We start from the raw sequence: 25,070 nt of genomic DNA, 5'->3' as shown, positions 1-25,070 counted from the left end.
ACGCTTCCTCCAGGGAAGAATTGAGGAGGAGATGGAGGAAGCGGCCGAAGGTAGCTGGAGAGTGATGGTGAGGCATGTTTCATATAAGCAAGTTCCCACCCCTCCTCTTCTCCTCCTGCTGAGTTGTTGCCTTATATGGAGCTAAATGCCCAGAACCTCCAAAGGCTTCCCTTTCTTTACACAACTTGGAAGGACCAGCTGTGCCAGGCATTGGAGCACTCTGTGCCCCTGAGGTATCAAAGCTCTACTGTGCTGTGCACAGATGAACGAGCCTGGAATAATTACCGCCATCCTCCATTCCAAATCCAATCACCGCTTCTGTAATATTACCCCAGCCACCATCAGCCTCTCTCCTCCCAGCTTAGGAAGATCAGGGAGAAACTGTAGTGTGAGAGTACATGTGAGGGTATTAGAAATCCAGGGATCCCTAACTCTCCCAGCCCCAGCAAACGAGGGAGCAGAATGTAAAAATTGCAAGGAAGGGTGGGCTGACCATCTGGAGCAAAGGTGTGCACTTCTGACAGAGGGGGAAAAAGAAAGAAAACGGAACAGAACAGAATAACAGAGTTTGGAAGGGACACTGGAGGTCTTCTAGTCCAACCTGCTGCTCAAACAGAAGACCCTATATACTATTCCAGACAAGTGGCTATCCAGTCTCTTCTTAAAAGCCTCCAATGATGGAGCCCCCACAACTTCTGAAGGCCAGCTATTCCACCGGTCTTTTGTTCTCACTGTCAGGAAATTTCTCCTGAATTCTAGGTTGCTTCATTCCTTGCTTAGTTTCCATCCGTTGCTTCTTGCCTTGCCTTCTCATGCTTTGGAAAATAGGTTGACCCTTCCCCTCTTCTTTGTGGCCACCCCTCAAATATTGGAACACTGCTATCAGGTTACCTCTAGTCCTTCTTTTCATTAGATTAGGTAGCTGGAGATGAGGCCACAGAGTAGTAGCTTTTGGAAGGTGTGTGATGGGTATTGTACCTTTGTCCTCACTTTGTTTTTGTTTTTCCTCACGTTAACATACAGCACTGCATTCCTTACCTGGATTCACTTGGGCAGATCCCCACAAAAGCACCATGGGATCTCTGCATGCATTCCGGGAGACCCTGGGAGCAAAATCTTTCTTCTCACACAACAGACAAGCATCGTGGCCTGCCCAAGGCCTCCACAGGATGAACAGGTGAGCAGGACAGGATTCCCCTCTGTGTCCTCACCGAGTTCAGCACAGCCCTTACTTCTCCCCTGGTCAGAGGCCAAAGCAACAGCGTGCAAGGTCCTTACCTGAAGATGTTTCGGTGGACACTGGAGCCATGTCACGAGGCTGGTGGCAGGGCTCTGCGATGGAAGACTGAGATGGGTGCTGGGTCGGGAAGCTGGCTCTGGGTCTGGGTGGGAATCAGGAGGTAGTCTCAAAAGCAATCCACAAAGCACTTGAAGGTGAGGCGAAAGAACCTCATTGATGGGGATTTACACCAGGGAAACGGGCAGTGGGTGAGAGTCTGGGCAGGGCCTGGAGCTCAGAAGCAGGCAGCACAGAGCAGGCTGAGCATGTGCTCCATCCCTCAGCGCTGGCTCTGAGTTCTGCTGCTCTGAAGAGAAGGGAGTGTGAAAGGCAATTGCATCTGCTCCTTCTCCCCTCCCAGCTCGCATCCCATTGGCCACTGCTTCTGGTAGCTAGTGTGTCTGCTGCATTCTGGGAAATGGAGTCCACTTTGCTACTGGGTACCACGGAGATGCTTTAGGATGGAGGTGGATACGGGCTCGGGCTCGATAGGCAGCGAGACACAGGTCTTTACACACTAAATGTAGGAGCAAAATAAGAAGGTGTTGAATGCTACAGGAGGGGAATTCTTTATTTCCAAGAAGCTAGGCAAAACAAGAAGACAGAGAAAGAGAAAAGGGAAGAAAACAGATAGCTTTTGAGGGGGATAACTGAATGAATCACCTTCCAATACTTTCCCGAGATAGCCTGTCCTGCTTAATTACAGTGATTTCAATAGATGCCCCTCCTCGGTGTTGTTTTTTGCAACTGCTGAGAAATTTTAAACGTCATCCTAGATGACAAAAGGCAGGGAATCTGAGGGAAGCTACTAATAACTGTTTTCTAGGGAATTTGCAAAGGTTCCTAACTGCAAATTGTTCAACAGCAATAAGAAAGTTACTTTACTGGAACAAAGTAAATTTGAGGGAGACAGGGATAAACTTTGGTGCGCAGGGAATTCAGGGAATTAGTTCACACACTCGGTTATGCCAAAATTAGTAACAGGATTTCAAGGTTCTAGTAAGGAATACAGCATGCCTGCAAGTTGGAGGCGCTATAGAAATCATTTCCGTATCTGCTCTAAGAGTAAGAAATATTTTTTTTAAAGCTGCTGCCTGAAAATTAGAAAATTTCTGCTCTAGCATTTTTAGAGTGCATCTGTTGGGAATGAATTTTCAAAGCTGTTAAAATCGACCTTTCTGTAGTTTGAGTTTACTCCTGGGGACAAGTTGTCCTCAATTTACAACCACAATTGTGACCAGAATTTCTGTTGCTGAGCAAGATGGCTGTTAAGTGAGTCACACCAAATTTTACGACCTTTTTATGCCACGGTTAAGTGAATTAAAGTGCCACAATTGTTAACGAATACACGGTTGTTAAGGGAAGGTCTTCTTTCATTAACTTTGCTAGTGAGAAGATGGCTGGAAAAGTTTCAATGACAATCACAAGACTCTGGGATGCTGCAGTGGTTAGAAGTGTGAGGGCCAGTTGTAAGTCACTTTTTTCAATGTAATTGTAATATTAAACAGTCACTAAACAAATGGTTGTAAGTCAAGGACTGCCTGTAAAACGTTCTGAAGAGCCACATTTGGAAAAGATTTAAACCCCAGACCTTATTCAGTAATTTGGGCTTTTTATTTTCAAATTCAGTACTAAGGATTTCAAGAGATTATTTGAGCTCCAGGACTCTGTTAAAGTCCTTTATATTTATGCTATTGACATGTATTTAAAACTCCTTGTTGGTTCATAATTTTTTGTCTGTGTGTTTTTAAAGCTAGACACCATTCTGTATCCCATTTCACGCTACATGAAAGAACGAACTCAGGTAAACAGGGATGTTAGGATAGATTTTATTGAAGGGAGTGAGCTCTTGAAAATAAGAATAAATTAAGATACCACATTTTGGAACAGACCCCGATCATTGCTGTAAAAATCCATTAAATTATTATAAACTGCTGAGCTAGAATCCTTACATCTTAGTCATGAATTTAATGGGTGGCCTTTCCTCAATTACAGATTTGTCATGTTACCCACCCAACTCTTGAGTTCGCAGAGAATTACACTGGAATGAAATTGGCTGCTGTTAAATATGTGAACCCAGACAACGTGTTGTTTACTAAGGTTTAAAGATTGCAATTTTTTAAAAAATAATAAAATCTGTATAAAAAAAAAGAAATTGGCTGTTGTGGTAATCCCTACCAAGTCCCTGGTTTCCTTCCGAGGCAGTGGGCGATAAACCTATTTGATTAGATGGATCTCAAGGCTGTCTTTGGGCAGTGTGAGAATAAAGGAAAGTGCGGAGTTTTAACCTTGGATCAGCTGAGGATGAAAAAAGCCTCTTCCTATTAGCATTGATGATGTTACCTAGTTTGGGTAATGCAACGTCTACAAGGAAACAAGCAAGCTCGGGTCTTGAAACCCCTCATTTCAACCCTGAACTGCCATTTTTCTCCTCTAATAATATAAGCCTTACTCTCTCGTGGAATGGGCACAGAGGCATTGAAAGAGAAGGCAAGGGGAAAGGGGAATAATGAAAGCAGTGACATGTAATCACAGTGCAAGCTCCTTGTTTTGTGTACGCAGTATATGTTGTAACTTGTGGACCCTGTCAGTTTAAAAAATTTGACTGGCGGGGTTCAGGAAGAGAGCCTTCTCTGCCATAACATCTGGATGCCCCCTTGAGGCATTCTCCCCCCCCTCCCTGAGGTGAAGCTGAACCCCCACTTTCGCTTTCCACAATAGCTGGAGACCTGGCCCTGAGGGATTATTTTGGGACCTCAGAGGAACATGCAGCCATAAGGCTGGTTAGTGCCTCAGAGGCCCTCCTCCGCCTTTTTAACTTTGAATTTTATTTATTTCTAGTTTTAATTGCCTCTTAACATAATATTCATATGCCGCCCAGTCTTTCTCTGAGGGAAATGGGGGATTTCTAAATGTGATCTATAAATAAATAAATAAATATAGAAGAGGCTGCAACTTGCATTTCAGTGATGAAACACTCCTGTTGTCTTTTTGACAAAAAGCCTCCCATCCTGTCAGTGTCCTTCCCTCGAAGGCAACATCATGGAAGATACAGGAATCAAAGATTGTTGGGTACATTTGTGGCCTCATTAACTGGGAGGGGAACTGAGGCCTTAGAAAAAGTTGTATTGCTTAATCTCATCCGGTAGCCTCTTCCTGTATTGCTTATCCTGACCTACTTTGTAAAGAGTTCTTTAAGCACAGCTCTCCGTATCTCAGTTCCCAAAAATCTGCTGCTGCTACTGCTGCTGCAGAGGATTGGGGGATTCTTGGGACTCATTAATAGTGGAAGACAAAAAAGCAATCCATGAACGAAAAGCAATCCTATTTGGGCAGCATCATTTGATTACCTGCATACACACAACAAACCCTGTTTCTTCTCAGCCAGGGCAACAATGGCCCGTATCACCAGCACCCTCCCCCAAAGCTCAGGGGGAATTTTGACCAGGAGCACATTCCCACAGATGCCTTACCCTGTTGCCATGGTGTCCAGTGAGCAAATACATCCACTCCAGGGTCCGTTTCCATGTAACAGGCAGCAGCCGCATTCACAGGGCAAAGACGCAGCTCCTTCTCTAGGTTGAGCACTAATCTAGCCCATGGTTTGGGGGTGTGGGGGAGAGAAAAGGGCTATGGGTTGATCTGCCTGTCCGAAGAAAAGAGGCCAAGGCTATCTTGGTGGCTAGCGTCCAAACACAATGTATCACAGGGCAGCCAGATAAACGTGTGAGAATCACAGGCGGGACAAAGGCCTTGGGTGCTGCCCAAAGATGTGGTGCTGGGCAGTTTTTCATATTTTGGGGCTTCCGGGAATTGACTTGCTGCCTTGACTGTTCTGCTGAGGAATCCATGTGTGGCAGGGGATTCTGGGAAGGCTCCCAGGGCAGACATTCCATGCAAAGTTGGCAGACCTCCTGCTTGCAGTATCAGGGTCTGGGCCCACACAATGCACTCAGCCATAAACTAGCCAGAGGAGCTGGAGTTGCACAACACAAAGACTCAGCCCCTGCTTCCCACAACTAAGGTTGGCACCAAACTTCGTCATGCAGGTAGTCCTCGACTTGCAACTGTTCATTTAGCGACCATTTGAATTTACAACGGTACTGAAAAAAGTGAGCTAAGACAATTTCCTCACACTTCTGACCGCTGCAGCATTCCCATGGTCACATGATTTACATTCGGATGCTTGACAACGGGTTCATATTTTTGACAGTTGCGGTGTCCCAAGGTCATGTGATCATCTTTGGCGACCTTCTGACAAGCAAATTCCCCCGGGAAGCTTGATTCACTTAACAACTGTGTTACTAATTTTAACAACTGCAGTGCTTCACTTAACAAATGTGGCTAGAAAAAGGAGTAAAATGGGGCAAAACTCACTTAACAAAGTTCTCACCAACAGAAATTCTGGGCTCAGTTGTGGTCATATGTTGAGGACTACCTGTACAAATAAAGCTTTCTGCATGCCCCCATTTGTTCCTGTGGAGCCATAGCTCTAGCACCTTGTAGGAACTCAGGCAGATGGCACACAAGTTTTTCTGTGGAGGGGAAGGAGAAACCCTCAGTCTCTTACTTCCTTCTTGCAGTAACCAGGGGTAGGAAACCTTGGCTCTGACTCGTGGACTTCAACTCCCAGAATTCCTGAGCCAGGGCTGGCTCAGGAATTCTGGGAGTTGAAGTCCACGAGTCATAAAAGAGCCGAGGTTGCCTACCCTTGCACTAAGCCTTTGAATCTTAGTCGGCAGAGTGGGGTGCTTGGCAGGACAAGTTACATGAGCAACAAAGCAGAAGTCCGACGGTAGCATCCTCAAATCTTCTGAGTGATATGACTCCCAGTTTCCCAATAACTATCCTTTTGTGTTCAAATTTGCACATTCTCCTAACGCATTTTCAAGCGAGGTTTAGTAGTCATCTCTAAGAGCCATCATGGATATCCGGAGTGGCAGTGAAGTCTTCTCATAACTTCCAAACCAGCAATCCCAACACGCCTATTTTCTTTACTGTTATTCAAGCTTCTATCTAATTTCCCCCAATTCTTTTAACTGCTAGTTTTTCCTTCTTTTGAAGCCACATACAGTATTAGGATCCCAGCCATACTGATTAAGGGAAATGGAATATTTATGTCACATTTAAATGGTGCCAGCTTGGGAAAGGCTGCTCTAAACCTTGCCTTTAATGCAGGAAATGTATTTTGGGGATGGTGCCAATCAGAGGACTAATCAGGGGACACTGTGGGGCAGAGAAACAAAAAAAAGAAGCAAAAATAATGGGGTTACAAATAGAAAATTACAAAACTTAAGATTCTGCAAGTGACTCGGGTCACTTGGAACAAAAGCCTTTCTAGGAAGTACTCAGGAAATCAGTTAGACTTCTGAGATGGTAGTTTTCTTAATAAATTATAGCTTAAGTTCTCCTATTTGCATACCCATGTAGGTTAAAAGAGCCTCTTCGGAATCTTTACTTTTTATTAAACAAAAGGCCTCTTTTTACTCCTTAATTGGATTTGTCCAAACTTCTGCATACTGTTTAAAAAACAGTATTTTCCACCAGAAACATGTCCCTGTGTGAAGTTTACTTGTTTCTAAATAAGGAAAAAAAGTATTTTCAAGCATGTTGGTGCTTGAGCCTTGGTGGAGCAGTGGGCTAATGCCTCCTTAAGTAACACCAGCTGCCTGCAATTAGTGCAGGTTCGAGTCCCACCAGGCTCAAGGTTGACTCAGCCTTCCATCCTTCCGAGGTAGGTAAAATTGAGGACCCAGATTGTTGGGGGCAATAAGCTGACTTTGTAATAATGCCGCTTGGGGGGGGGGGAGAAAGCCCTAATAAGCAGGCATATACATAGAATGAAGGCTATTGCTAAGCACATTTGATTTGTGCTTTAGATTGTAAGCCGCCCTGAGTCTTCGGAGAAGGGCGGGATATAAATGGGATTAAAATAATAATAAAAAATGTTACCTAATTTGGCAATTTTGGACTTTGGGACACACAGACATTATCACAATGGCTATGGAGAATAGAAACTTTTACATTCCAGTGCATTGTGCTCTGTAAAAAAGATAAGAACCTTGCATTGTTCATGCTCCTTCCATAAATCATGGGGAAATAAAGATATTTTCCAGTTATCATTATTCAAGCACTTTATAGTATGTCATGTTTCCCTGAAAATAAATCCCAAATGGAAAATAACCCCTAATGATTTTTCAGGACGCTCATAATATAAGCCCCACCCCCAAAATAAGTGCCAGTTAAGATCATCGGCCAGACGGACACATTTAGTACTATATTTCCCCAAATATAAGCCCTAACTGGAAAATAAGCCCTAGGGCCTAATGTATCTTTTGGAGCAAAAATTAATATAAGCTTTGGGGAATGATGGTTTCTCCTATATGGATGAAAGCGAGTGTGGGCAAAACAGAAAGTATATGTATCTAGGATAAAAACAGCAGCCACTGAAATATCACCCATTCTTTCCATTCCTTTCCCCCCAGTCACTCTCTCCTCGGTCCATTTTAAAATCGTAATGCTTCTAGCTAGAATTACTGGAAATCAGAAGCAGCTGAGAAAGGAGCTATACAAAATGGAAACTACTCAAGGAGAGAAGCAACCTAGAACTAAGGAGAAACTTCCTGACAGTTAGAACAACTAACCAGTGGAACAACCAGCCTCCAGAAGCGGTGAATGCTCCAACACTGGAGGTTTTTAAGAAGAGACTGGACTGCCATTTGCCTGAAATGGTATAGGGTTTCCTGCCTGAGCAGGGGTTTGGACTAGGTGACCTCCAAGGTCCCTTCCAACATTATTATTATTATTATTATTATTATTATTATTATTATTATTATTATTATTATTATTATCTGGAGTGGGAAGATGGCAGCTTGAACTATCCATTAAATTGAGGGTGTCCAACATGGCTGGCTGTGGAATTCTAGGAGCTGAAGTCCACAGGTCTTAAAAGTTGCCAAGATTGGACACCCCTGAATTAAATCTTATACCATAATGCAATGTGTTGAGGTTTAAGGCTGGGTTAAGATTCCATGTTATAATACGGAGAAAAGTACACCTTCACTACTGCAAATAGACAACATATTATTGATTATATTTAATTTTTTTATTTTTATTTTTATTACATTTATATCCCGCCCTTCTCCGAGGACTCAGGGCGGCGTACAAGCTTAGCAGTAGCCTTCATTCTATGTATATGCCTGCTTATTAGGGCTTTCACACCCCCCCCCAGTGGCATTATTACAAAGTCAGCTTTTTGCCCCCAACAATCTGGCTCCTCATTTTACCTACCTCGGAAGGATGGAAGGCTGAGTCAACCTTGAGCCTGGTGGGACACGAACCTGCACTAATTGCAGGCAGCTGGTGTTACTTAAGGAGGCATCAGCCCACTGCTCCACCAAGCATTCAACCGAAAGTAGCAGGCAAAAGGGATCTTCTTACATTACATTCCTATAGCAACCACTGAGTCTTAATTGTGTCACAAATGAGTTTCCATGGCTGAAGACAGATTTTAGACTCTGAGCCGCCCCTGTACTAGTCCATCCCTTTAACTACTGCTGTTGCTTTCTTTTCAGCGCTGTAAATACACACAGAGGAACAAAAGCATGTAGCAGAAACACATTCAGTTCATAACCAAAAAAGAACAAGGATATCCTGAAAACCCTGATTTATATAGCCCTTCCTTTGGCTAAGAATATCAAACTTACCAAAAGGACAAAAAGAACGAAAGTTTTAATTCTGGTTGTAATTAATTCTACACTGGTAACCTGGCCGGTAATCTATGCCAGAGTGGCATGGCAGCAGACACAATGCACACAAAAACAGAAACAAGCATCATTAAGTAGAATTTAATGACTCAGGACCCAAGACAAACACCAACTTTATACAAACGGAGAGCAAGACAAAGGTTTCCTAGGAACAGGCCCCAGACAGCCTCATTTGGTTACAGCAAATTCTGAGGGTGGGTGAAAGGGAGAAGGAGCCAAATATTTAAATAGCGATAGTGCTGGCAGTGGCTTTCCAACCCAAGGGAGCCGCGAGGGATTAAAAAACAACAACAACAAAAAAAACAACAACCCAAAATTACTGAAGATAGCCAAAATAAATGGTGGAAGGTTAGCCGGGGGCTCCAGAGCTTTTGTAAAGGATGAGAGGGGAATAGCAGGTGCCAACCACCAGCCCCCTTCTCCCTGACAGATTACACAATGCTGGTGAAGGGACCGGGAGAAAGAGGGAGCTCTGCTTCTCTCCCACAGGCTGATTCTGTGGCCAAGATGGCGTCCTGAGCTCAGGCTCAGAAGGGGAGATCTGGGAGAGCAGAGGAACAGGCAGAGAGGAAGTTTGTGAAGCAGGCACCGTGGTATGGCAACGTGGGAGAAGGCCTCTCAGGGGCAGAGACCAATGGCCCCTTCCCCCTTGGCTTACAGCGGGGCAGGCTGGGCACCTGGAAGCGCATCTGCTGCCTCTCTGTGCAGGATGAACCTAACCAGAGCTTGGAGGGGAAAGGGGTGGGCAAGGGGGGGGGGGCGGACAGGAGCTTCAGGGATTGCACTGGGGCTCACAAAATTTCCCCCCCTGCATGCCAGCACAGAGCAGCCTCCTCGGGCAGGGGACACAAAAAGAAACTTTCCATCTGGCAGGAGGAGGAGGAGGAGGAGGAGGAGGAGGAGGAGGCAGGGGTGGAGCAGAAAGTGCTTGTGTGCTAAAAAAAAAAAAAAAAAAAAAGGTCACAGCAGCTCCTCCTCCTCCTCCCCCCCACTGCAGGGGTGCGCCAGGAGTGGTGTGGGGGAAGCCACGAAACCAAGCCTTCGTATGTACACTGCCCTCCTCCAGCGCACCATGCTTTTAGTCAATTTCCTCCATGTTGCTGTAGGATGGTGCGGGGTGCTCTGCAACCCCTTCTGGTGCCAGGGCAGGAGCAACATCAGTTGTCAGGCTGGATCCAAAGGAGGGAGAGCTAATGCCCTGCAAACAGAACAAAGGATTAGACAGAAACGATAAAATCGCGGAGGATCCACAAAAGCTATTTGTTTTCTTCCCCCTCTTCCCACAGAGGGAATCAAGCAGAAACATTTTGTTCCATTAGAACCTAAAACGATCAAAAGCCACAAAGTACATATTTATGTATCAAACTTAAGTTAGGCTTTTATTAAAACAGAATGTGGTAGAAATAATTATAGTCCTGAAAGATGTGTGATGTTGCAGAAAAAGGACTGGACTGTTATTTAGAAGCCTGTGAAATTTGTCTGTGAAACATAGCTTCATTTCAGCTTGTATTATATATCCATACGCACACAGACACACCCACAGCCTTACCAATAGGTCCGTTCTGTGTAACTACTCCTGCGTAATCACTTATTAATCTAGCGTTGCCTCTTCTACTCTATACAATTTGGAAAACTCTATGCCAGAGTAACTTAACTCTGCAGCCAAAAAAAAAAACTGACTGAGGCAATCTGAATGAATTATACAAATTAGCTCTTATGCTGAAGATATTCTACTACTAGCAGAGAAGAGCAAATAGCTAGAACTACTGACTGTAAAATCCAATAAACCATTCAGCTTTACATTTTTTTTCCACCTACACAATTTAAAAGCATTTTTGTAGTTCTTAAATCGAAAAAGCAAACCAAACCTGGTTGTTTTAAGTTAAATCAAGAGAACCATCTTGGGGTCAACAGTCACATTCCATTATGTGGGCAGGAGCAACTTGTAAACTACTTGAATACGTGGGGAGTGCCCACATATTTTGCTCTCCTTCTCCTCTCTAATTTCTCGCTTTCCTGCTCATCTAGGTCAGGATGGACAGCTCATTCTTCTTAGGGATTCTGCCCCCCAAATGCCTCCCCATCTGCTTTCTGAGACATAACCTGCATGTAATTAATAAGGTGTGCAATGCTATTGATTTGATAGCAAAAAAGACGCTTTGGAGACCTTGGGGGAGCAAATGCAACCCCATACGGAGAATAATTTTGCCATTAAATTCATAGCTTTACAAAACCTATTAACTCCTTAAGGCAGCTGCAACTCTTTTTTTTTTAGAAGCACAGAAAAAGAACCCCACTTTTCTGCTTTCAAAACTAAAGCACCACCCAGCAGTAGAAATTAGTCTTTGCTGCAGACGCCCATCCTCGTTTTAAATCCTCACTGCATTTTCACAGCAGCACAAAACAAATTCTGAGCTGCCACAGGATCAGAGAGCGCACAAAGTTCTCTCCCGGCTCTCGGACCTTATTATTTCTACCGCTTTTCCTTTGCTGCAGGGAGCACAGCTTATTTTTTTTCACCGGCACCAGCACTTTAGAGGTCAGTACAAAAAGACGCCTGGGACCAAAGGGGCTGGGAGAAATCTGTTGCTTTTAGAAAAAAGTGGCCGCTGAATGGAAAAGCAGCGGACAGTGAAAGAAAGAGAATCAACCGTGAGTTTAGAATACCTTGATTTTTATTAAATACAATAAATAAATACAGCGAAAGTTTTTCCTCTGCACAATGCTAACTTTTCATTCACCAAGCCAGTGGAGGACAATTTAGGCCCTGCGGGGCTTCCCTTAACCAAAATGGAAAGGTTCCCACCAGATCCATGTACTGGCCAGTTCCTGCATGTTGGCACCGCTATAGTTAGTTACTGCTCATTCCTTGGGACACAGCGAGAATATACTGGTCATCAGGAACAGTTAACCTGAAATCTTTCCTCCTTCCCCAAAGAATCTGCAAGGTTCTCTGAAACTACCGCTAGGAAGAATATGTGAAGATGATGTTAGGAATTAGACTGCATGTGAATAATAACAAAAATAAAAGGATGAAACGAAGAATTATACTCGTTCTAGATTTATGAGTTCTCAACTCTGATGAGTCTTGGCTAAAGCCAAGGACCCAGATCAAAGCTAATTGAGCCGGTAGTCTGAAGGCACAAGAGACATTTTATATCTCAGACTGCAGGGCCAGACTAAAATACAAGCGACAGTAACTCCTTACTTTCACTTCTACTTTATGCATGCATAGAAATAGGCACGCAAGCATCCACAAAAGTATGTACAGAAGCAAAATGCAAGATAATGAAGGAGGAGGAGGAGAAAACAGTGTTCCTTTACACTCATATCCAAATACAGTTTGCATAGCTAGATAAATATCTAATATGCTTTTTAAAAAAAAAAAACAGGGGAGACTGAACTCTCTGTTTATATCATAGGTAAAGAAATCTAACCCACCAAATGTTTAGAAAAGTCAGCAATGCACCCTCCCTCCCCCAGTAAAGGAAAAAGTTAAAAATATCTTTGACTTCCTTCAAACAAGGGGCCAATGGCCAGCCGAGGAAATTGTCAATCCTGCAATAACTGTCTCAGGGGAGGTTGGTGTCAGCCAAATTAGGGGAATTCTATCAGGGCAGATGGCAGTCAGGTCAATCTTACTGTCACATCAGTCTGGAGCAAATATTTATGGATCTGCAGACTCCACTGAACTACAGTCATTTGGCTTAGCCCTTGGTTCAGCTGACATAGTTTTCAAGAGCTATCGAGGGAAGAATTATTCCAGAGAAATACCAACTATCTAATTGCTGAAATGAAAACTTCCTGTGACTGTAAATCCGTGTCATCAATCAATCTGGAGGGAGAGGGCATTGGGCCTGGCACCTTCACCACAGGACTGACATTAGGGCTTCTTCATCTTGGGCTACTTGGCATCCTAGCCACTTTGCCACGAAGATGCCATAGAGGACAACACTGCAGTAAGCTGGCTGCCGCCCTCCAGCTGCCTTGCTACTGCCGCTACCTCCAGCGAGTCTGATAGATGAGCGGGTAGAAGACATTGAGGAAGAGTGCCACAATGGCCGCCATGGTGCCCAGGACAAAGTATCGGACATGGCCTTCATCAGGACACTCTGGGCTGAGTTTTCTTGTCCTTTGGCTGCAAGACCTCCAAGGGTTCCTCATCAGCCTTCTGGCAGCATCCTCTTCAGCCTCCAGTTCCTGCCAGAGCAGAGAAGCCTGCGATGTGGAAACCTGCGTCAGCACTTGAGGAGAACATAATAGCAAACCCCTCAATCACCCATGCTTTGCCCTGACTCTTTTATCTAATTTAGACAGCTGCCCATCTCACTTGCATGTGGCTATCCCACAGAGCCTGCCCTTCACACTGCCAGTTTTCTGAGACAGCCTATGTATTTCCCCTGCCTGATTACAATTCTAATAGCGGGCCATGTTCAGATACAAGGACTCCTAGGGAAAAGAGTGAATAGCACAAGACACATGACAATGGAGGAAAAAACCTATCAGAGTTAGGCATCCATGCTGGCTGGCTGGCTTGGTGGAAACCTGCCCAGTCTGCCAACTTATTCCATTCAGTAAACACAGGCACCACGTAATCACTGTTTGTGCTTCCTTGTACAAACGAAGGACATTCAGTTGACCAACCAGTCACACTGAGTGAGAACAGCTAGTCAAAGATAAGCTTTTGCTGGCGAGAGCGTGACAAATCAGTAACATCCGAGTGGGTGCAGGTGAGAATTTTAAAGGATGAGAAGCCTAATCCACAGTGCAACTTTGGTAAGTGAGAAATCATAAGGACCAGTCTGAGATGATAAGTCACTGTAGTCATTCCCTTTTCTTTTTTAATTAAACAGATGAACAGGAGACGTTAGCCACAGGGTAATCCGCCATAGACCATGTTTTCAGGTGCAGGATGATCCATTCAGGGCAGTCTGCCAATCACATTGATTTTCTACCGATATTTTAAAACCAAAGCATCCGTAGCGTTTCCCCCATTTAGTCCCCTGGGTTCTGTGGACAGGCGGTGCTTCTTCCTGAGTTCTCCAGATTTAAAGCTTGTTCTGGGAAGGAAATGCTGGAGCTGACGTAAGGTGCCACAAGGTGAGTGACCGTAGGCATAAAAGAAACCATGGCTTAAGCATAAAGACCCTCTGAATAGGTCTTTCTGGGCCTATTTCTCTTCCCATCGCCCAGTACGCTCACACAGAGAAGGCCTCCTCAGGGTACCGTCGGCTAGACAATGTCGGCTGGCGAATCCCAGGGGTAGGGCCTTCTCTGTGGGAGCGCCAGCCCTGTGGACCCAGCTCCCCCCTGAGCTTCGGATGGCCCAAGATCTCCGGTCCTTTCGCCGCGGCCTCAAAACAGTCCTTTTCCACCTGGCTGACCTGGACTGACAGGCATTTTAATTACGTTTACAATTTTTAATTTATTTTTAATTTTTAATTTTAATTTATTGCACAGAGGACTTTAATTTTATCTTAATTTCTGTACTTATTATATGTTATTGTTGTTAGCCACCCTGAGTCCTTCGGGAGATAGGGCGGGATATAAGTCCCATTAATTAATAAATAAATAAAATAAATAAATATGGTTTCCGGAAGCCCTGGCAGACGCCAAGCTCAAAAGGAGCAGCAAACTGTGGGAGGTTCAGAAAGGGCAAGGATAACGCAGCCTGTCTTTCATACCCTTGGACGAAGCCCAGCTTAACCTTTCACCTAGGAAGCCACCCAAGTTGGATACCACTCTAGCACCATGGCAGCAGAGTCCTAGGGCATATATGGAACCACAGAAAAAAACCCTGTATGTAACCGTCCTCATTTCTATCTATAGACAACATTTCAGAGAAGCCCAGTCCCACCAGGTTAGTGGATGGGAAGAAGGGAGAATAAGAAGGGAGAGGCATCTAACTACAGAACTGGGTGCATAAGAAACTTATTTACTTATTTATATCCTGCCTTTATCATCATTATTACAAATAATTCAAGATGATATATACCATGTTTCCCCAAAAGTAAGACCCGGTCTCACGAGAAGTTGAAAGATCTGACTGAACTTTTTTTTAGTGCCACGAACTCCGTTTTCGGCAGGAGAGAAACACGCCAGAGCTGGAAAGCAGGTTAGTGTTGACATTTTTTTTTTTTTTTTTTTTTTTTTGCTTTTGGGAGGAGAAGCGGCAGGAAACGGGGTTGCCATTTCGAGAACGGAGAAGGCAGACGCGGGGCGATGCAGGGCGGCAAGCAAGTGCTCTTCTCTGCTCTGCATCGCTGCACAGAGCCGCTCCGCTTCCCGTTCTCTCCAGTAGTGGCAATGGAGGGCTGGCGGAGGGAGGCGGCAGGGGAGGCTTGCGCTACCTGGTCATGGCGCAAGCCACAGGAATTGGCGGAGGAGAAGGAAGGAAGCAGCAACTGCCCCCGGACAAGTGATCTGTGGGGTGGAGCGTGAAGAAAGCCCCTCCAGCGGCGAACAGCGGCAGCGGAGCCTTTCGCCGTCATTCCCCCCTGGCTCCGAAACGGCGGAGGAGGGAGCAGGCCTACCCCACCTATCCTCCATAGGGTAGCATGGCAGTCCGGCTTGGGAGGGGGGTGAAAGGGAGGAAGGAATGGCCTGGCTTGGGGGGAGGGGCTGAAGGAAGCAGGTGCGGGGCGCGTGGGGCAGCTCCACCCCCTCCCCCACCTGCCTTGCGTTGTTGTGGCGGCAGCGGCAGGATGTGCTGCATGGCTTACTGCCCCATTGTGGCAGCCAGGTGGGACGGAGTGGGCGGGGTCTTAATTAGGGCTTATTTTTGGAATAGGGCTTATATTAGGCCCACCCCCCAAAATCAGGGTAGGTCTTTTTTTTTCCCCAGGGCGAGATTTATTTTTGGGGAAACACGGTACTTAACACAGCATTCATTCCTCCTCTATTTTCCCCACCACCACAACCCTATGAGGCGAATTGGGCTGCAAGAGACTGAAGAGACCCCTCGGGCTGCTTGAGTTCTGTTGCGCTGCACGGTCCCCAGCAATTTACTACGACCTCTTGAAATACGTATTCTACAGAGAAAATATCTTTTGCCCCAGCCCCTCTAAACTCAACTCTGCGGTTTTGAGCCCATGGATGCCTTCCGGCTTGACTGAGAAGGAAGCATCTCCTTCCCGTCCCTCCCCCACCCCCACCCCACACACAGACACATACTTGCAAGTGTTTCTCATTTTTGCAGTATTTTTCCCGGCCTCTTATATACTTGTTTTCCTCCAATATTTCACCTTGATATACCAGAGGACAAACAGCACCCACAACTCCTCACTCTCACGGCCACAGCTGCGAGCCTGGCCCAGCAGATATTTCCTCAATTGTCAACAATGGGGGAAAAAAATATTAGTTCAGTCTAGTCTTCTAAGGCGGACGGACGGAACTCCTCACCTGACTGGCTGCTGCTTCTGCGGAAGGGCCCAAGTCAGCTCGAGAGTCCGAGGGATGAGGGGGTCCTCGCCGGGGTCTATCGACGGGAGAATTCCGTCGGCGGTAGAAGAGCACGTAAGCGTATCGAGTCACGACCTGGCTTTCATCCACTGTAGTCACGGTGCTGTCGTCGAAGAGCCGCCAACCTGAACCAAGGGAGGAGAGGGATAAGGACGGAGTCTTTCAAAGCACAGGCTGCCCGGTTCAGAGCCCTCCCACTTCTGCTCCTGCCATCTCACATCTCTGAAAGTTACACCCTCTCTTTTAACTTACATACTCAAATTTAACTTGCACCGTACGTCTTTTGATACCATAGTTTTTTTCCCCCCCTTGCTATCAGAACTGCAGTCATGAGCACTGCTTTCATGGCAGTGGTGGCATGCTGGGAGGAATGAGTGTTGGTCGACGACGCTGTTAAAAGGAGATGCTATCCTCGTCTTTAAATGTATTCAGTGCAGGGAGAAATATTTAAGGATGCTGAATTCTGCTCTCTTTTCTGACTGCGATAAACCAAGCATCAGGAGGACGACATTGCTAACAGAAGAAAGGGAGAGAGAGTAGCAACTCAGGGAGTAGCAACTGTAACCTTTCGACGATTCCTCCTTTGGTCCACTTTGGCCATTTCTCTGATGACCAGAAGATGCTAGAACTCTTATCCTAGTTCTCTAAGAGCAAGGAGGCTAAGTAACCAGAAACTAGGCTCTGTGTAAATTATATATGGAATAACAATAGTCCTGCTTAGTCCTTTTCCAGCAAATAATCCTCTTTGGGGGGGGGAAAACGTCAGTATCAATATCCTACTAAACACGTGCAATAATTAATCAGCTTTCTACCAGCCATCTTCCTAATCCTCAAATATGGAAGGAACTTTTATTGCATGTGACCTGTGAGGGCAGAGGAATTAAAAAACAGCCAATTACTGTCCAATTCCCTATTAATTTGGAGCTGGGCTGTTCTTGGCTACTTCAAGTGGTCCTTCAACTATACCAGGCTTGTTTCAACAAGGACAGAGGGCAGTTTCTTTCTCCTTTAAAGTGAATGAAGCAGGCAAAACAACGCTGAAGAGCAGTGTTTCTTTCTATAATGGAGGAAGGTATCTTTGAATGTGCTGCTTCAAAGGCAGTACCAGGCAATAATAATAATAATAATAATAATAATAATAATAATAATAATAATAATAATAATAATAATAATAAGAAGAAGAAGAAGAAGAAGAAGAAGAAGAAGAAGAAGAAGAAGAAGAAGAAGAAGAAGAAGAAGAAGAAGAAGAAGAAGAAGAAGAAGAAGTTGTTGTTGTTGGAGCAGTGGGCTAATGCCTCCTTAAGTAATACCAGCTGCCTGCAATTAGTGCAGATTTGAGTCCCACCAGGCTCAAAGTTGACTCAGCCTTCCATCCTTCCGAGGTAGGTAAAATGAGGACCCAGATTGTTGGGAGCAATTAAGCTGACTTTGTAATAATGCCGCTTGGGGGGGGGAAGCCCTAATAAGCAGGCATATACATAGAATGAAGGCTATTGCTAAGCACATTGGTTTGTGCTTAAATTGTAAGCCGCCCTGAGTCTTCGGAGAAGGGCGGGATATAAATGGAATAATAATAATAATAATAATAATAATAATAATAATAATAATAATAATAATAATAATAATAATAATAATAATAATAATATAATAATAATAATAAGTTGGAAGGGACCTTGGAGGTCATCTAGTCCAACCCCCTGCTCAGGCAGGAAACCCTATACCATTTCAGGCAAATGGCTGGCCAGCCTCTTCTTAAAAACCTCCAGTGTTGGAGCATTCACCACCTCTGGAGGCAGGTTGTTCCACTGGTTAGTTGTTCTAACTGGCAGGAAGTTTCTCCTTAGTTCTAGGTTGCTTCTCTCCTTGACTAGTTTCCATCCGTTGCTTCTTGTCCTGCCTTCAGGTACTTGGGAGAATAGCTTGACTCCCTCTTCTTTGTGGCAGCCGCTGAGATATTGGAACATTGCTATCATGTCACCCCTAGTCCTTCTCTTCATTAAACTAGACATACCCAGTTCCAGCAACCGTTCCTTATATGTTTTAGCCTCCAGTCCCTTGATCATCTTTGTTGCTCTTCTCTGTACTCTTTCCAGAGTCTCAACATCTTTTTTACATCATGGTGACCAAAACTGGATGCAGTATTCCAAGTGTGGCCTTACCAAGGCATTGTAAAGTGGTATTAATACTTCATGTGATCTTGATTCTATTCCTCTGTTAATGCAGCCTAGCACTGTGTTGGCTTTTTTGGCAGCTGCAGCACACTGCTGGCTCATATTTAAGTGATTGTCCACTAGGACTCCGAGATCCCTCTGTTAGTACTTTTGAGCAAGGTGTGATCACCTATGCTATACCCGTGCATTTGGTTTTTCTTGCCTAAACATAGAACCTTACTTTTTTCACCATTGAATTTCATTTTGTTACATAGAATTTCATTTTTGATAGTCTGTCTAGATCCTTCTGTATCTTAGCCCTATCTTCTGGACTGTTGGTGTCCAGCTTGGTGTCGTCTGCAAATTTGATGAGTTCCCCATCTATCCCCTCGTCCAAATCGTTGATGAAGATGTTGAAGAGCACTGGGCCCAGAACAGAGCCCTGGGGCACCCCACTACACACTTCCTTCCATGTAGATGCGGTTCCATTGAGGACCACACGCTGAGTACGGCCTGTCAGCCAGCTACGAATCCATCTGGTGGTGATGCTATCTAACCCACATTTTTCTATCTTATCAAGTAGTAGGTTGTGATCTACTTTATCAGTAGGTTAACCCCAAGTAAGCATTCCTCCCAATTCTGGCCGTGCCTAACCCTGAATAATGTGGTATTGGCAGAATCCAATTATACACACATACACACACACATACACACATCCATCCTCTGCCAAGGAAGGGTGTTTTTTTTTCTTAAAGTGAGAACACTCCCAGAGGAGCATACTGAAAATTCAATATTTCTCCTCTGGAAAACAGCTAAGAGCTGCCAGTGGATGCCAGAGAACTTCTTCAATTGGAACTGAGGCCATTCTAAATTAGTCTCTAAGGTTGCCTGATCTATTAACCTTTCTGTTTGCTTGATAATATGAAACAGAATAGAATTAACCAATAAGCCTGGGGTCGTTTCGCTGGGCACGCTGAGAGCAAGTAATGGTGCCTCAAAGATTTATGATCCCAATCGCACCACTCACACATGGCGCGTTATCTCACTGAATTCACTGAATTCTGCAGATAGATCCATTAGATGAGGAAGAAGGGCTGAACTAAAACCTAGATCTGCACTGTCCAATCTGAGGGGAGTGAGATTTGCTATGACTTGCATCCATTGTGCAAAATTCTTGTAGAACAACAACAACAACAAAAAGATTTCAGGGCTGAGAAAAAGAAAAGGAGGGTGTTTTTTCCTCCTTCAACTGGATGTGCAATCTTAAAAAGTCGCATGGCGTTGATCCTAGGTTTACATGAAACCTCTAGCACAGGGGTGTCAAACTGCCGGCCCGTGGGCCGGATGCATCCTAGCGAAACCCCGCCCACCCCATTGCTGGCAATGGCAAAAAAAAGTCACGATACGTCGTGACACGTCACGTGACGTAGCGAATTTGACATCCCTGCTCTAGCAGGAAATGGAAAATCCCTCTTCTACATGGACTCCCCGGCTCACCTGTTGAAGATCAGTGGACCTAAAGCCTACTCACCCACATCACTACGTTGGCTGTTCTTGTCACTAGGCAGCCGGGCATAGGCTGTGTAGTGCCCACCAATTATGCCTCCGTAGTGATTGATCACGGCATATAGATCATACATGGGCAACTGCTGCTCATCCTTCTGGCCAATGCAGAACTTGCTCAGGTCCAAGCTCCTGAGGATAGAATAGAGCAAGTTAGACAGCTGCATACTTTGTCCCTAAATTCTATTCCTATCTTTTTTTTTCCTTAGAAGCCTACCAGCTGACATTCTTTATTGAGAAAGTCTTCATTGTCTCTTTATCTGGATTTAAACTCAGATCAATACAAGCCATACAATTACAGAAGACTGAATACAGCAAAGGGACTCTCAGTGGCAGCCATTGGATCATATATAAAAGAATTTTGAGAGTGCCGGACTGAAAAAAGAAAAGTTCTGTTTTGAACTTACTCTCTCCTGTTAAGGAGTGGGCATCTTCGAAGAAAATCAATCTGAAATGGGTCAGGACCCAAATTCTGATTTGAATTCAGAAGGAAATAATCTTATCTTGTCAATGGTTAATGGCATATTTGTCTCTACTTTTTTTAAAAAAAAATTATCCCAAATATCTGAGCTCAACAGAGGTATTTTCTTTCTTGAAGAATCATGTGATCACGCATGGTCTGATAATCATCCACATAGCTGAACTGTGTGGAAGTAATTATAGAATTTGGGTCTATATAGAAGAAAAGGAAGAGAGCAAAGGAGCCGTTTAACATTTCAGTTATGGATTTAAGGAAGGAAATCTTCATTTGATAGCAACAGCAACAATAATACAACCCTGCTTTTGGAAAAACTCAAGAAAAAAACCCCTCAGCTTTAACAACCAAACCCATCAGACCCCAAATGTGTCTCTAATCAGATTATTAACCATCCACATAATAATTCTAAGAAAAAAGATGAAGGTGGTGAGTTTTTGTGCTATTCCAAATGCACACCAAGCTTTTGTTCTCAGACCAAAGAAGATGGAAGCAGAACCCAACCTACTTAGTGACCGATTCCGCTTCTAGAATTTCAGTCAGATTTTGATTACTGTTTATGAAAGAGATTGAAAGAATCCTATCCCATTCACCAAAGTTAAGATCCCCGTAATCAAGAGGCATCTGATTCAGGCTGTTAGACTGGGGTCCTTGGCATGTCTTTTTTTTAAAAAAAAGATCAGAAAACTAGTGATAAAAAGATGTAGAACAATAAATATGCATTTACCACTATACGGTATTTCTATACTGCTGACTCTACAAAGACTCCTGAAAACTTATATTACACTGAAAAAACTAAAATATAAAATAACTTATGTATCTATTAAACAAAGTATGCACTTTTTTTAAAAAAAAAAATCCATTTTCATCACTCTATTGAGGTCTCATTCACTTTGTCAACATCCCTTCCGTGATTCTCAGGGTACCCCCAAAGTGGGGCTCGTCCCATTTTTGCTTTGTTATGGTTTGGAGGAATTCTGAGAGCGAAATAGATCCATTATGTCCTGCAGTTGCAGAGACCCTATTTTGTCCTTAGGACTCCTGACCGTCTCTCCTTCCAAAACTAGGCAGAGGTTTTATTCCACCTCAACAAATCAGGCAAAGTTGGGGATTGCCCTTTTCTTGCAAGGACTAAACACTCTTGCTGTAGAGACTAAAGTACTAGAAGGGCCAATGGCCTTATTCAGCGTAGGGTGTATATGTCCTGCCCAAAGAGGAATGTCAGCATTGCACAAAGACACTCAGATGGCTTTTTTTTTTTTACTTTCTGACTGTTTTGTGTACTCCACAATCATGCTCAAACAGGGCAAGCTACGGAGTGAGCAAGATTACTTCTGAGGTTATTCACTTTATGAAATGTGCTCCAAAACCTCCCCATTTAATTCCTGGAGAGAGAGAAAAATCAAATGGATGGGAGTGATGGGAAAAAAAATGAACTCAGCTCATTTGTTTCAAAGTGAGGATATTTCAAACTGTAGAGAAATTGCTGCTATAGAAACAAAGAACGTTTATCTGAAGTTGTTTTTCCAATGAGCCTTCTTTCACCCAATAAATGGTGAAAGTATATATATAAATGTGTGTGTGTGTGTGTGTGTGTGTGTGTGTGTGTGTGTGTGTATACACACACACACCTCATTCCTACAGCAGCTTTGATATAGACATTGCCATCCTGTCCACAAGCTGAATCAAAGCAACAGTGCAGAGTTTAATTCAGCTCCAAAGATTAGATTTTCCTTGGCTCCTGTGGCTCAGTTACCTAGAGGCAGAGTATGGGTAGACCTTGCCTTTTTGCTACCCTTCCTCCATTCTCTTATTTCCTCCCTCTTCACGAAGGAAGCAGAGCCTTTCTCCATACAAAGAAAGATGAGAAGAGATGGCTCTCTCTTTCCTCTTGTTCAGATGGCCTTCCAGAAGAAAGGCAAGGGTCTCTGTGGCCCAGAGGTGGGCAGATCCTCTTTTAAGTCTCTTTCCACATTTACTCGCCCTTCAAAATGGTATTGTTCACCAAAAGACTGACAATCTCTTTATGTGTTAGGTGAGTTGTTCCTGAATTTATGACAAAGCCCAAAGAGGATAACCCATCCTTTCCTATTCAGAAAGGTCCTACCTGAAGAATTGCTTGGGTCTCCATGACGTTAAACAGATGAGTAAAGCGACACACCTTGCCGTAACCTCACCTGACTGGGAAATCCACCATGTCATTGATCTTATCTCTCCAAATGAAGCTGCGGAAGGAAAAGCGCTTGAGCTGTATGATGAGGATGTTGGGCAGGCGCCACAACATCAGCTGCTTGGATGCCTCACGGTGCTGCTTACACTTTGGGCAGTACCTGTGGAAAACGGGGCAAGTAGAAAGATAAAGAAAGTTCCTTGATACCTCCTCCTCCTCACACGTCATACAACCCGCCTTGCCTACCCTACAAGGTTCCATCCAAAAAAGGTGCCGGAACTCCGTTCTGAACGTTCTATGAGAAAAAAAGCCCTGGGTATTCTCACTAAAGAAATGGCCCTTGGAGCACCCACCTCAAAAGAAACATGTCTAGCACTAGAGTTTTCTAAAAAAAAAAAAAGTGTTTCTTGGGTTCTATTTGAAAGGGCTTGCTGTTGCTTTCTGGTAACTGGTTCATTTTTAACTCTTATAATTGTAAGAATGTGCAACGTTGATAGTGAATTCTACATTTTAAAATTTTATATATCTTGCAAATATTGTAAGTGGTGAAGTCAAGCTAATGCTAGTACCGCAAAAAGTGTGTTGGGGGTGAGTCTCCTGTGGACCCCAGCAAGGCCCCCTCCTTTGTGGAGCCCAAGAGGAGGAAGGGCCAAAGGCATGGCCCCTCCCTTTTTTTTGCATTCTGGGGTTCAGAGATACTTAAGATGCATCCATTTCATCCCTTAAAATTCTGAGCCCATAGACCAGGGGTATCAAACCTCACGAGGAAACCGCGCCCACCCCATTGGGGAAAAAGTTCCGATACGTCACGAGTTTGACATGTTTGCCATAGACCAAAGCGGGCCCTGCAGTGCAGTTCTTGATGTGTCACACAAAGCCTGGTGCCTCTCTCTCAGGCTGGCAGAAGTTATGCTCCCCCTCTCGATAAATCTAATAATAAAATTTCTAAACTCAAAAGATGATCACAACAGGCATAATTAAGTATAAGAGGCTAATTTAGTAACTGAAGACAAAATCTGAACTTAAATTGAAAAAAAGTTGTCCATGTTCCATCATTTAGTGAAGAACATGATGTGTCTAGGTAATTTATTCTTGACAGCTGGGTATGTCTGAGTGACAATCCCAATAATTACACTATTTAGCAGAGCTTTCCATCTTGTTAATGCTCTCCTGCAATGCCTGAGGGAGACAGATCATAAGCCTGTCAATCCTTTTGGCAACTTTGGCTAGCATCAAGCAGATTAACATCAGAAAGCTAGACTGGGGGTGGAAGGCACGGGGTCTGATAGCCCTCCTGGATTATTTGCCAGCTAGTTACCTAGAAAGAGGCTAGTTTTCATCTCATGGTCTGGGGAGATGCCATAGGTCAGGGGTAGGCAACCTCGGCTCTTTATGACTCATGGATTTCAACTCCCAGAATTCCTGAGCCAGCCAAGTCCATGAGTCATAAAAGAGCCAAGGTTGCCTACCCCTGCCATAGGTTCTCCTTTGTCCTCTATGCTCCTTATTGTCAATGTAAATTGCTGAGGGATGTCACCTGGAGTTTTGAGCTAAAGTGTCCTCGGTATGCAGGTGACAGATCGCTCATTAATACTTAGGAACCCTGAAACATGACTCCTGAGAATATTTTGGACTGGATGAAGGAAAACAGAAATTTAACTGTGGTGGGATGAAGGAGAGGAGGTCCCTCTAAGATGAAATGGAGAGACATTTCAGCTTGGAGTCAGTGCGGGGGGGAGGAAACATCTGAGGTCAAATCCTTAGGTCTACATCTGCCTGTTTCCAAAGGAAGGCAGGCGATCTGGCGAGATCCTTGCAATACGGGCGATCAGCAATAAAGTATCTACTCGGTCCTATTCCTGGAGTGGTTTGGGCGGTTTGCACCTGACATTAATCAGGACAAAAATTGTAACGCAGAAGGAATCTCTGAAACTGAACGGAAGCATATTACTGGTTTTGGATGGGTCCCTCCACCAGGCAACTCCCCCTCCCGCCCCGCCCCACCCACCCCGGTCCTTGGTCTGCAGCAAGCTGTTAATTCTCTGTGCAAGTGCAGATGGTGGCAACAGCGTTGAGTGTCTTTCAAGGCAGACTTTCTTTCAAGTCAACTCAAAGTGCTGAACTTTTTAAGCATTATGCACACTGAAACAAAGGGACACACTGCTTCCCTCAAACAGGTTTCACAAGACCTTCTGACCTCCCAGAG

The 25,070-nt window shown here is 44.4% G+C and overlaps 1 protein-coding gene across 6 annotated transcripts in view; it reads right to left on the bottom strand.

Moving 5' to 3' along the window:
• Positions 1 to 9,107: 9,107 nt before the first annotated feature.
• USP19 (ubiquitin specific peptidase 19) overlaps positions 9,108 to 25,070 on the bottom strand; it is a 65,521-nt gene continuing 49,558 nt past the window's right edge. For 5 of the 6 annotated variants that reach the window (XM_083355941.1, XM_083355940.1, XM_083355942.1 and 2 more), the window contains 5 exons: positions 22,872 to 23,024; positions 20,188 to 20,351; positions 16,447 to 16,631; positions 13,049 to 13,263; positions 9,108 to 10,243 (listed from right to left, as the gene is read on the bottom strand). In XM_083355941.1, coding sequence (XP_083212067.1) covers positions 10,210 to 10,243; positions 13,049 to 13,263; positions 16,447 to 16,631; positions 20,188 to 20,351; positions 22,872 to 23,024 — 751 coding nt within the window. In that variant the 3' untranslated portion in view covers positions 9,108 to 10,209. The remainder of the gene's footprint in view (positions 10,244 to 13,048; positions 13,264 to 16,446; positions 16,632 to 20,187; positions 20,352 to 22,871; positions 23,025 to 25,070) is intronic. The other variant, XM_083355945.1, reaches the window with a different exon arrangement.

The sequence above is a fragment of the Vipera ursinii genome (genome assembly GCF_947247035.1).
Source record: "Vipera ursinii genome assembly, chromosome: 2".
Taxonomy (NCBI): domain Eukaryota; kingdom Metazoa; phylum Chordata; class Lepidosauria; order Squamata; family Viperidae; genus Vipera; species Vipera ursinii.
Note: the sequence above shows the minus strand (reverse complement) of the source record. Positions and strands in the feature narration are given on the sequence as shown.